Source organism: Sceloporus occidentalis, unplaced genomic scaffold, assembly GCF_023333645.1.
Source record: "Sceloporus occidentalis isolate IW3139 unplaced genomic scaffold, rSceOcc1.0.p SCAF_4, whole genome shotgun sequence".
Lineage (NCBI taxonomy): Eukaryota > Metazoa > Chordata > Lepidosauria > Squamata > Phrynosomatidae > Sceloporus > Sceloporus occidentalis.
In genome coordinates this window covers 107,372,885-107,386,461 of record NW_028316984.1, presented here as the reverse complement: position 1 = coordinate 107,386,461, position 13,577 = coordinate 107,372,885, and the positions used below count along the sequence as shown (strand labels likewise).

The following is a 13,577-nucleotide window of genomic DNA, read 5'->3' as shown; positions in this document are numbered from 1 at the left end:
TTGGTTTTTCTGACAAGCCCTAGTTGCCAAACTTCAGTTTGTTTGTGTTCGGTAGACAGAAAAGTTTAAAAGTTTCTCAGTTACTTTGCCATCTCAAATGGAAAGGAAATCACATTGAAATGTTTACCCTTTCTCTGTCTCACCTGATCACAGGAGGTAGACTGATGTTTCCCCGTACAAAAAGGTAAGCAAAGGGCATCTAAGCCACACCCAAAGCACACCCACAAAACAGCACCTGATCACCCAAAATTGGTACAAAACAAATTGAACTTTCACACTTGACATTGTAGCAGTAGTGGAAAAGGAGGTCATAAATTGATTTACGCTTTCCAAATGGTCTCCCATCATATGACAAGTCATAGCCAAAGACCCTGCTGTAATTACCTATCTTGTGTGATATGTTCCTGAGATGGCGGTGGTGTGGTGGTGGTGGTATTATTATTATTATTAATATTAATATTAATGTTGTTGTTTCTTCCATATGTGACTCGGGCAAAAAATGCATTCCCAATAAGGCACTGAAAATTTATGGAGAGCCAAAATAAAGGTAAAGGGTTCATTAAAAAAACTAACTCTATACAATTCTATACTGGAATTAAGTCTTGAGAAAACCTGATCATAAAATATGAGAGCTAGCCTTCAAACTCATTGGTGTTCAAACTACTATTCCAAAAACTGACCTGTTGAGAGGGAAGAGCATACCATGGCACATTATCTGCATATAAGTAGTGTGGCCTACAAAAGGAGATGCACATGTGAAACAAAATATATGAAAGTTTAATGTCTTCAAAATGAAGACATAGGCCCGTTACAGACGGGCACCCTAGGATGGACTCAGTCCATGCTAGGGTTAGAAAGGGGCGTCTGTTCCAGACGCCCCTAACCCTAGCATGGACTGAGTCTGTAACAAATGGTGGCGGCCGTTCCACACGGCCGCCGCCATTTTGACGTAACGGACGCTCTGCGTTCGCACGTCGTGTGGCAGAAGTGATGCCGCGAGTGCGCGACTAGCACCTCACAGCGTCTCTTCCGGGCTGCAAGAAGGAGCGTGATTTTCACGCTCCTTCTTTGCTGCGTCCGGGAACCGCACTGTTTGGCTGCTGCGGTTCCTGGACGCAGTAACCGGCGGCAGCAGCAGACCGCTGCAATCCGGCGGTCTGTAACATGCCATAAATAGCCAAATATTGTGTGTAGCAAAGTGATGATGCTTTTTTTATGTGTTGATATTATTTTATTGTTCCTTGTGACAGCTCTTAGATGTAAAAAACTCATGACAGACATGTACTAATGTAAATAAAAAACTGAAACACTGCAAGATACTACAGTAAAAAGGCTGCTCTTTGTTGAAAGCACCAGCAGGTTATTCTTAAAGGTAAAATAAATATGCCAGAAACATTAAGTTCATTTTTATCTAGCCAAGAGGAAAGCAAAAGCCACTCCTGTATGTTTATATAACCAAAAGCTTAGGGTGGAGATTCAAAGAATTTTCTGCAGACAGTAGAAATATGTTGTGGAAATAAATCCAACGTATGCAAGAGTCCCCCCTCCCCTACAGTGTGGTCTAGTCACATCAAAAATAACACTTGAGAGACAGAACTTAGAACACTTTGATAAAGTCATCCAGATGTTGAACAATTTCTTCTTGCTCTAGGCACAGCTGCTGCTACTATGTGGGTTCGGACTGAGTATATGGGAAGGCTTGTGATCGGTCAGCAGGCACAAAAGACCTTAAGGTGGGGGAGGATTTGTTGGCCAGAATCAGGAATCAAATGAGAGGAAAAAGAGTAGAATTTCTTACTGAGGCCCTACCTGCTAACCACTGTTTTAAACAGCCTAACAGTCTAACAAAGAGGAACCCAATAAAAGTGATTAAGGGAAGGATTATTCCTTTAACCCCTTCCTTTGCTTTCTCTGCAATTAATCAAGTGGGAAAACAGAATGGGATCATAGTGAAGACAAAGGGTGATATAACTCCCTCTCTGCAAATGGTAATAGGAAGGGGAGAATGGGATCACAGAGAGGAGGTCCCAGAGTGTGATATCTCTGATGCCCCATTCAGGGGCTTTTTCATACTACACAATTATAGCACCATGATTCCACTTTAACTGCCATCAGAGGTGTGGCTGGGGCTGACAAAATGAGGGCCCCCGTCTCCAAACTTCTAGCAATGCAGTGAGTTACTGAAAATCATATATTTGCTTTGTTTACTTTCCCTTGATATCTTTGCCTGTCCTTTCTTTCACTGGTTGCCTAAATTCTGTTTTTAAAATGCTCAACTGCAGTTTTAAGTTACTGAAATACTAGGAATTTGGAGTCTGAAAGAACATTTCTTATTGGGGGGGAGGGCAATGCTTTCATTTTTCTTGTCCCATAACCATACCCTCCATGGTGACATCTCATGGAATCCTGGGATCTGTAGTTTGCATATGCATGACACTAGAGCTCTTTCTAAACATCCATCTTTCTAAATTCTAAACATCCCTCCTTAAACTGCAAATCCCAAGACTCCATAGGATGTTGACAGGGCAGTTAAAGTGGAATCATGGTGTTATAATTGCACAGTGCGAAAGGTCCCATAGTCAGAGGGTTTGTGTTAAGTCACAAATAAGCTATCTAGGCTGCTTTCCCTTTGGCCCAGTCAGGGGATTATGTGCCCAAACTGGAGCTAGTACATTCTGGTTCTCTCAATCTCTCCTTCACACACATATACACACACTCACCTGCTAGAGATATTACCTGTAGCATGAAGATCATGCACAATCCCATCATCTCGATAAGAGGTAGACAAGATGATGGACTGACAATGTGAAATGGATACCTCTGTCTCCTGACAAAGATAGGAGACTTCTGCTAAAAAAGTTCTCAGGAATAAGAGCAGTCGATTACCCCTAGTTTAAATTCTGGACCAAAGATGGTTGGGTAGAAAGAGGTAGCCTTCCTTTTACTTGGTCTGATACAAGTATAAAATCCAATGTAGTTGAAGGGATGTGCTGTTAGAAATTCTGTCTATCCCTATCATCTGTTTGCTGCACCATTACAAATAAACACGCTTAAGAACAGGTCAATAAAGGAAAGATGGTTTTACCTGAAAGTACTTTTGCCCATCGTGCTTTAAGGCAGAGGTAGAGAATGCATGGGCCTCCAGATTTTGGGCTGCAGCTTTATAACAGCCTTAGGCAGCATGATCAATAGGGATGGATTATAAGAGCTTTGGTTCAACAACATATGGAGGACCACACAATCCCCAATTGTCCTTTAAGCCATCTTTAAGCCAAGACTCTAAATCTTGTTTTTGTACAGATTAATATGGTATCCATTTCTAAAATGATTTTACAGAAAAAGATGCCTTTTCTTGAAAAGTAATAGTGATAAAATGGAAAGAGACCCACATTTATGCAAGACAACAACCTGCAGAAAAGTGGTGATTTGCAAAGTGATGATTCAAATGCATTTTTATGTTTCACCAAAGTAAGAAGACACAACGTGGAGCCTCCTATATGCGCCCCCAGAACTCAGCATAGCCTCTAAATGCAATAGAAGTGCTCTCCACACTTCCAGAGAGCATTTAGGGGCAAAATTATTTTTGAAAAACAAAAGCCATTTTTTTTTTACCCAGGGGGGCCTTTGGGCCACAAAACTGATCCCTGAGGGCTGCATCTGACCTGCATCTGACCTGCATCTGGCACTTTGCTCACCCCTGTTCTAGAGAGATGGAAGGCACCATTGAAGTCGCATGTGACAAGCAGTGAAAAACAGTCCGAAACATTATGATCAAACAATTCTTTTAAGATGCCTTTAAGGTATAGAGTAAACTAAGTTCAACTAGATCACAAATTAGCAGCTCCTGAGGATCTCAGCAGTTTCAACGTTTGAACTTTTCTGTTGTACAGAACTCAGTATGCTTTAAAAGGAAGAGAAGATGCAATACTGTTTATACAGAACTACATTTATTTGTTTACAGCTTAACTAAAAAGTTTTAACATTCTCTGTGTGCAAAATACAAGTTTCCAAGTGATGGTTTTAAATACATATTAATTTGTTTTTTAATTTATTTTTAAAAAAATCCACCCTAATAAAAATGTTAAGTTCCAGAGGATTTTTTTTGTTTTTGTTTTTGAAATGTTTAGGAGAAGAGGGACAGAATCCTCCTTGGCATTGCTTAAGAGATGAAGGATCTGCAACAGAAATAAAGAAAGTGTAGCAGTAGACAGAGAGACAGACTTTTTTTTTACAAGCTTAAAATTGCTGAAACGTGCAAAGACCTTAAGTTAATCACAGCAAACAAGAGCCACTCTGTTAGGAAATACCTCTTTCCTTTCCAGATCATACTTTTTTGATGAAAGGGGAGATGAGAATGAAGAATCGCTGCATCTCATTTACTTAACATGCAGGCATGGAAAGCCTAATTTAAATGTACTGTATAATGTACAAATGTTGCAAATAATTTATAGAGACTGGTACAGGTAAATACCCTTTTCTTAAAAGAAACAGCTTACCCCTTAATCCTAATGTCACCCTTTTTCTGATCCTCCAATAGCAATTGGATTACTGTACTGTGCCACAAAAATCCTTTTTAGGAGGAGAAAATCACATGTGTTCCCCCCCCAAAAAAAAAACTCACAAGAATTGTGTATTCCTGTATAGAAGGGAAGAAGATATCATGATGATGATGATGATGATGATGATGATGATGATGATGATGATGATGAAAAATGTACTGGGGGACTGCTGCCAGAATTGGGTAGACTTGATTTGATTTTTCTTTACTTTTTGAAGGATACAAGATTTTTAACCTCATATAGTGGTTAGTGTATCACTACTGGTATCACTAGTACTGCCCAGTAGATGCTAATGACAATACCACAATAATGGAGCATATCATTAGTAATGCTCCAAAGGCCTATCAGCAAGACACTTGGAGAAGTCTCAGTAGTGTGGGGAAAAGAAGAAGAACTGGCTTAGCAGTGATAGTAGTGCAATTACATACCCATGCCATGCTAGGAGGAAGACATGAATGCTTCTATATCTGAAGTGAATAAGAGATCATGAAATTTTATACCATTCTAAAAATGGATAGGCAACAGGGCTCTGTGATATTTTTGCTATTTAAAAGTCTTTGAAAAAGTGTCTAATCTCTGAAATAAATATCAACTGCAGATGCCCTAGAAGTGAATTACTCTTGTCTGGCAGATGTGTTTTGATGTCCATAATCTTAATGTCACATTTTTTGGAACTCAATCGCTATATGGTAAGATTAGATTCAAAATTGTCAGTGAATCTATACATTCCTACATTTGAACATATGTTGTCAGTATGAATTATTTACACACTGCCTTTGCTTCAAGCTAACAGGTGGTATTATGGAAAGTGTAAGTTCTATTCCTGTGAATATCACTGTAAGGGTCCTTTAAACTTCCAGGAACTGTAGAAGTGAGTACAAGCCTTAAGTCTCTAGCACAGTAATTCCCAAACTCCAGGTCCTCCAGGTGTTTTGGACCTCAGCTCCCAGAAGCCTCAGCCATCTTGGGCAATGGCCTCGGTTTTGGGAGCTGAAGTCCAAAACACCTGGAAGAGCAGAGTTTGGGAATCACTGTTCTATCATATCTGACATGAGGTTGATATGTTCTGGCTACATGCAAAGCCTGCTTCTGGATAATTAAAGAAGATTGACCAGATCTTCCAATCCATCGATGACAATGGAACTGTATGTCATCAATAAAATGCATACTCTTCAACAGCAAAAACCAACATAGCCATGCAAACTTTGCCAAATGAAATGTCATGTCAACATGTGATCAGTCTGAGGCCAATACACTACAATAGTTCAATATACCAAAATACAGATGGTAGTCTTTACATAAAAACTCTCCTCAACTAGCAGTTTAGTATAGTCACATTTCAAGATTTTGTTCTGAAATGTTGAATATTTTGAAAAATTGGACAAATATTTATTTAATGAATTAATTTATATTCTGTATTTCTCTTTGTATAGGATCCAAGGTAGCTGAATATATACTGTAAGTCTCTAAGTAGTTCTAAATGACCTGCCTTTGAAAGATTTCTAGGTAACAATTCATAACTGTAGCTGGGTAACAATTCACAATTGTCTTCTAATGTTCACTTCAACTACATTTCAGTGAGATCCAGATGAACAAACATGCATCCTTACTTGAGCTAGTTTAAACCTAACCTTTTAAGCCACTGAGAAAGGTGGGGGGAGCTTTAGCTAATATCTATTCATCATTCCATTTTTGTTTTAAAGGCTCAGATGCATGCATATGGAAAAGAGAAATCATGGAGAGAGGATTAAAAGGAAACCATATGTTTCTTAATGGTGAAAACGAAAGGTTAAATGATCATGCAGATCCTTATATTTAAGTTACTACATCAAGTAGTCTTTCCAGCACAGGTAGAAAGTAGTAGGAATTAGTCACAACACTCAGAAAATGACAGCAACCAGAACATTCATCTTACAGCAGAAATGGTTCAGCCAATGAGTGGGTGTAGCACTGGAATGTTGAAATTAACTAAAGACAACGTAAAAGATTGGAAAAGAAAAGACAGTTAAAATAAACTCACAAGTAGCCTTTGATTATACAAACAGAAAGATTACTAGACAGAAATCAACATGTCAAGGTAAAGGAAAGTACGATACAATGGAATCACCCTCCTTCATTCTGATAAACCAAGGTAACAACCTGATCCACTAACATTCAAGAATAAAATATGCCAGTTACAGAAGACAACCTGTCATTGAAAAAGAGTGTGGATTTAAACAATCATCTTGACATAAGCTTGTCAAAGTGAACAATACTCAATTTATCAGAGAATGTTTTTGAATATGCATCAGCTACGTACTGAGTCCTCCTTTTTTGTGTCCCCAACCCATCTTCAAAGCTGTGCTTCTATCAAACCAAGTTAAATGTGCAAATAACAAAGAGGTACCAAAATTACTGAAGATGACAGAGGGCTTGGATGGACATGTGATTGTACATATAATGTCAAACATTGTGCAAAGAAAACTGACTTTTAGGAGCAGTTAAATGTAGACTTGAAATGACCCTGAAATTCTGACAAAAACTTTGATTTTTGAAGACTTTCTCATTCTCCCCCAAAACTGAATCAATAAGGTTGGGCTGTATACCATTGTGTGAGATACCTTCCAAATATATTTGCTGTCTTGAAACAGTCATACAAGTTACTTTTCAGGTACCTAAGAGCACATTTGTTTTTTTTTAAATGTTTTCACTGTAATACATGTTCATCCTATGGTTAACTTACATTCATTTCTACACTTAAAATGAAAATCATGGCACAGCTATATAGTTAACTATGCTACAAGCTATCTTCATCTTGTTACTGTGTGCCTTCAAGTATATACCCTATACCCCCACCATAGGGTTTTCATGGAAAGATTTGTTCAGATGGGGGGTTGCCTTTGACTTTCTCTGAAGCAGAGAGAGTGTGATTTGCCCAGAGTCACCCAGTGGGTTTCCATGGCTGAGCAGATTTGAGTTGTGTTCTCCAGAGTCCTAGTCCAACACTCAAACCACTAGAACACGCTGTCTTTCACTGATGTATATGAATGAGCTATTGGTTTTCTTTACTTGGAAAAACTTGCAGAGGGCAAGAGTTCTTAAGGGCTAATTTACACTTTCACCAACATGATTTTTACACTTTCACCAACCTCAGGGGCTCACAAGGCAGACTGCCTCCCTTTAAAAGCTTTGTATGTGAAGTAATGGCAGGTAAATTCAAAACAGACCTATGGCTTTGCTACATGTGCTATCCATTCAATAGCAATAACAAGCACATTTCTATACTGCTTATCAATGCACTTAAGCACTCCCTAAGCAGTTTACAAAGTGTAAGCTAATTGCCCCCAACAATCTGGGTACTCAGTTTAGCAACCTCGAAAGGATGCAAGCCTGAGTCAAGCTTGAGCCCTTTCGCTGGTATTGAACCTTATGGTTTTGAGTAACTGCAGTACAGGCACTTAACCACTGTACCACCAGGGCTCCTGGTGACAAATCAAATATGAATTTGATGATAAGTTGGAAGCAGTGCAGTGCAGAGATATTTTATTTTACTTTGTTACGAGACATACATTTGTAATGAAGTGAAAACAAGAACTGCAAAGCAGTTGTGTTTCATGTTCCTTCGGCATCAGGAAGATATCTCACTGTACATTTCCTACTTAGGGTTCTCTTTCCCTGAGCATGTGTTGTGAATGGAGCAATGGCAATGGAGACATAAGAATGGTGGGCTAGATGCATTAAGCCAACATATGTGATTTTAAAGTAGTTATTGTAAAGCTGTTATATTCCATGTGCCCACACAGAAGTTTACATCATAATTTAGAACAAATGAACTTATATAAAACGTTTCACCTCCATATCAGTTCATATTTTAAGTGCAAATGTATATATGCTTACATCTGTAGTTTAAGATTTAAAATTCATCCAATGTACCAGTTAAATCTATGTAATATAGTCACAAAACTGGTATTAGTATCTGCTTGAATGTAACTCTAAAAGTTTATGAAGGCATATATATCTTGCAAGCAACTATTTATCCAGGAAAAATATCATTAAGACAAGTGAAAATCCACAGAAATGACAATATAGAAAAAAACTGGTGTAAAAAATATTATCATATTGTTAGTCAAAAGCCAAATAGTTTCTGTTTCAGAAACTGAACACCTGTAATCCACATAAGCCCTTTACTTGTGTGGAAGATCTTACTAGTATGCTTTGGAATCCTTTTAAAAAATAGCCACTCTCCACACTGCATCAAAACACATCAAAGTGCATTTGATATCACAGATGAAACTGTAAGTCTAATGTGAAATACTGGATCCAATAGACATCAAGTACCAAGTATTCTTTTTATGAATAATAGCCCAAAGAAAATCAATTAAAATGTTTTTTCAACATTATCTGTAACAAATAGGCTTGTGCTTAGAAATATTACCCTATAAACTTCAGTAGATTACCACAGTGCCATAATAGTTTGAAAATCCTGTGCTTTAGATTTTTGTTTTAGTCAACAATGTTGAAATGATGTGTCAAATGTTTCAATCTATGAGGATTATTCTGAGTGGGTACTTATCATCTATCAGAGACACATTCTAATTTTTATCAGCCTCTCTAGTGTCTGAACAAATCTTGCAAGTGAACAATCACAAGGATTCCAAAATATCTCAATGTATGTCTCCTCTTTTTCTCTGAATTAATTTTATATATTAATTATTATTTTTGCAATTGATTATTCCTATAATTTAAAATTATCAAGGGAATTATTTGTGGAAATCTGTATACACAGGATTTTACTTTTTAAAATGACAGTTATTCTGCCTCAGTATCAGATGTCATACCTCATGGTACATCTGAAAGAATTACCCCACAACTTAGGGGAAATAAATATAAGCTAATGCTGTAATTTTATGTTAATTAACTAAGGAGTCTAAGGTTTGCTCTTTGAATTTATTCATAAATATTACAGAAAAATGCCCAGTGTTTACAAAAGGATATACCAAAAAGAAGTTAATAAGAAGATATGGGCTAGTGGTACACATTTTTTTAACTTAAACAAATCTATGCAAGTAAACAGACTTTGTAGCCCCCATAGCAAAGATAAAGCAAGAGGGAAGGGAATGAAAGGGAGGGGGAAAGTATGTGCCATATTCAGTTTTCAAAAAAAAACCTCACACAGTCAACACTTTATGTTGCTTGAGAAATGTATGAAAGGACTTTTCTTTCACAGTCTTTAAAATAAGGATAATAAAATGTAAACCTAGAGGAATATGTGGTCATAACTGGAAATAGATCCAGATTTTTAAAAATTGTTATAAAAATATCCTTCATATAATCTCCATGGTCTGAAAATGCATCTGGACACTGACCTTCATGATCCAATAAAAATTGAAATGACCTCATGATTGCACCATGGTTATCAAATGGAGCTTTGGCTGATTTTAAAGCACTTAATGAATTGAAATGTCTACCTCAGTGCGCACACATGTAACCAAAAGGCTGTTTGTTTTGGAAATCTGAAAGGCACAACCAAGATCAAGAAGAACTTTAAACCCTGAAGAACTTCTTCACCAGTTCAAGCACGTTCTCGCATGACAGCTCCACTTCCCGGTAAATATGGGCAGGTAACTCTTGAAGCGCAAAAAGGAATGGCATACTGAAGCTTAAGAGTTCATACAAGTAGGTATAGTTGTATGCATTGTCCCTGAAATGAAGTCTGGTAGTGTGCAGGAAACCATGCATCCAGTTAGAGAGCTGTCTTGGAAGGTGAAGCAGATCCCTTGTCACCTTAAGAGGCCAGCTTAGAGTTTTCCTAAAGAATGAAGGCAGGATACCTGGGGACCGGTCCTCTGAGATGCTACTGGCAGCAAAAGCACTTTCTGCGGTGGTTTCTGCTGACATGGGTTCTTCTTGCCTGAACAATTCTGCTTCCTCCTTTAAAGAGACACAATTTAATATTGCACCCACTGCCATCATTTGACATCTAACATTTCTTTCCAGGAATAGTTGGGAAACAAACAGAGGTCTAGGTAGCTGCTAATTTATATAACCGTTTAAACCCCAAATGGTCATAATATAGCTTGGATGCCTCCTGGCCAGGCACCAATACAACAACATTGACCAATGATACGTGGGGAGTGTGCACAGTTTTAACAAGTTGTAGTTAGGCATAAACAGATGGAGGTGTCATAAATAAAGCAGACATAATCATCAATTGCCATCTTACCACCCTCCAATGCATTTTAAAAGAAAACAAATAAAAGCAACCTTTGATAATGCAAGAAAGGGACAAACTGGTATGTATATATTATATTTGATGACGTCAATGCATATCAGTTCTTCAACCACTCATTTCAGAATGCTAGCAATGTTTTGGTTCTTGCACTCCCCTGCTCCCAGTAGTTCTCCCTCTGTCAGAAAATATGTACCACAAATATGCTGTATTCTGCGTTTCCACTCCTTTAAGTGCTAATTGAGTTTGTTTGTTTGGAGAAATATGGCAATGAATGTATCATTTGAGTTGCAGAGGGGCATATGAACCACCATAAAATGCACACCACTTTCAATGAACTGGAATGAATATTTAATTATGCCTTCCCCACCCTCTGCTAGTTTTTTGCACACCACTAGGGATATACATACATTTTCATGTGTTTTTAGCATGGCTCTCCTTTTTCTGTGTGTATTCTTTGTTCTACATTGTGCAAAATGAAGCTTGCAATAAAATTTATCTGAAAGACAGAAGCAATGACATGATTTGGCTTTTATTCCCCCAATGGAATCAACACAAAATGCTTTGTTCTCCATATCAAAAGTGTCTATTCATATGCCTTTAATGCACTGCAGCTTAATTAATCTTTTTTAAGCAGTACTCATCAAGAACAATTTCTTTGCTCACCATGAAAGAAGATGCATTTTCCCATTTCCTGACTGCATATTTTCTGTTAATAATAATAATAATAATAATAACAATTAAACAATAAATAAACTAACAACAAGCCAGATCTTGAAAAGCTCACAGCCTTGACAGAGCTGTGTGTATTGGTGTAAGAGACTATGGTGTGTTACAGACCGCCCAAAACGGGCGGTCTCGTGCCGCTGTCGGTTGCTGCATCCGGGAACCACAGCAGCCAAACTGCGCGGTTCCCGGGCGCAGCAAGAAAGAAGCACCAAAATGGTGCTTCTTTCTGTGCCCTGGAAGTGGCGATGCAAGGCGCGAGGTGTGCACTCACGGCGTCACTTCCGCTGCACAACGTCCAGGCGCTATGCGTCCATGACGTCAAAATGGTGGCGCCCATCTGTATAGGGCGCTGCCATTTTGATGCACTCGTTATGCATGAGGGGCAAGGCACATCAGGAAGCGCTGCACCTCACGCGTAATGACGGCGCCTCATGGGCCCGTCTGTAATGCACCTATAATTCTTTTCCTGTAGATTTTAAATTCCTAGATGGTTCATACCATGTGAGTTACGCTGCCAGGTACTGGCCAAGATTAGAGAAGAGAGCCCTAATTGTGAGAACCAATTCACATGAATTTCACTTGGTTGGAATGGAACTGTTCTAGGGTATAAAAGCCTTAGCAAAGACAGCCAAAACCATTTGTAAACCTTTTTTTGGAAAGTGGGGTTGTTTTGGCTTTCACTCAGTTTCAGATGAGAACTGAGATCTGGCATAGATCAAAATACTTTGCTTCTTAGGGGTAAAATAACAAGATGACACCTTTTCAATTCCATGTACAAAAGCCAACTGCGTCAGCTGTTGAATCTTATTTCAACAATGGCAATGGGACAGCAGGCTAGGATAGTCAGGCTAGAGTAGAGGCCACATGGCACACCAAATACTACTTTCCTTCTATTTTCTGTTGCTCCATACCATAAGGCCACTTGAGCCAGCTGCTCCAGTCTGTCAAATGATGTGGCTGACCTGGGATGCTTTAAATGTAAAAGAGAAGCAAAGGACATAAATATGCTAGTCCCGTATTATGCATTCAGTCAAGGAATCCATGGCTCTCAGTTCTGAGAGGGCTGTTGATGATTGAGGGTCTTGGAGGTCTTTCATTCATAGGGTCACCATAAGTCAAAGCTGACTTGACGACAATTAACAACAATAAAATATTACGTTAGTGTCAGCAGCAGGAAAATATTCCCAATGATAGCATTCCAATGACCTATTACCTTCTTCTGCATCAAAGGCATACATTGCTAAGCGGAGAGTTGTAGCACATATGGCACATTTGAAGCATTCTCGATGGAAGAAGTGGCCTTCTGCACTTAGACGCTCCATGACGTACACCCTTTTCTTACAGAAACAGCAGATGTCACTCCCACCTATTGACTGGGGAAATTCTTTTCTCAGTGAACCCTGTTAATAAAATTAAAACATAGTTGGAAATTGTTTAACTTCAAAGTGCTTAAGGAAATAATTACCAAGTAGACAATCCTTACAAAGCAGCCACTGAAGTGGTTGTATCTATATCAATACATATGGCACATTTGAATACATATGGCACATATGGCCCTAACTAGTCTGTATCTTGAGGCAGAAAGCAAAATGCACCCTCCCATACTCTGCAAAAGACCAAGTGGAAGATGAGGTGGCAGCAACGGCTCCCACAGCAACTTTGTCACCCATCTACCTACCACCTGAGAAAAATGCCATTTTTATCACAGCCACACACTCCCATCCTGAAAAGAAAACGACATTGTTGCCACAACGTGTTACCCAACTTGTCCAACACAAGGAAGAAAGGCATGGCATCTGTGCCCCCACCTGCCTATGTGCAGAGAAGGTCAAGATACACCTAATGAAAAATAAAAGGGAGGAGAAAGTGCCTACAGTTTTCCCTCCTCCAAGGAGGAGGAGGAGATGGAGGATGCAGCAGTAGCATCCAACAGTCATAGTCTGTCACCACCAGAGGCAGATTCTGGGCATTGGTGGTGATCATCCTCACCACTTGAAACGACAACCTCACAGAAACTAACTGAAGGATTAGCCTGTATCAGGGCAAAAACCAAGGGATTGGCTGGATAATCCATCTCAATG

The 13,577-nt window shown here is 38.9% G+C and overlaps 1 protein-coding gene across 3 annotated transcripts in view; it reads right to left on the bottom strand.

Annotated features, from left to right (window-relative positions):
• Positions 1 to 13,577, bottom strand: part of MICAL2 (microtubule associated monooxygenase, calponin and LIM domain containing 2) — a 183,195-nt gene that overhangs the window by 65,356 nt on the left and 104,262 nt on the right. For 2 of the 3 annotated variants that reach the window (XM_089521193.1, XM_089521191.1), the window contains 3 exons: positions 12,710 to 12,896; positions 11,178 to 11,266; positions 6,536 to 10,469 (listed from right to left, as the gene is read on the bottom strand). In XM_089521193.1, coding sequence (XP_089377319.1) covers positions 10,083 to 10,469; positions 11,178 to 11,266; positions 12,710 to 12,896 — 663 coding nt within the window. In that variant the 3' untranslated portion in view covers positions 6,536 to 10,082. Of the gene's footprint in view, positions 1 to 6,535; positions 10,470 to 11,177; positions 11,267 to 12,709; positions 12,897 to 13,577 lie in introns of those variants that run through there. The other variant, XM_089521194.1, reaches the window with a different exon arrangement.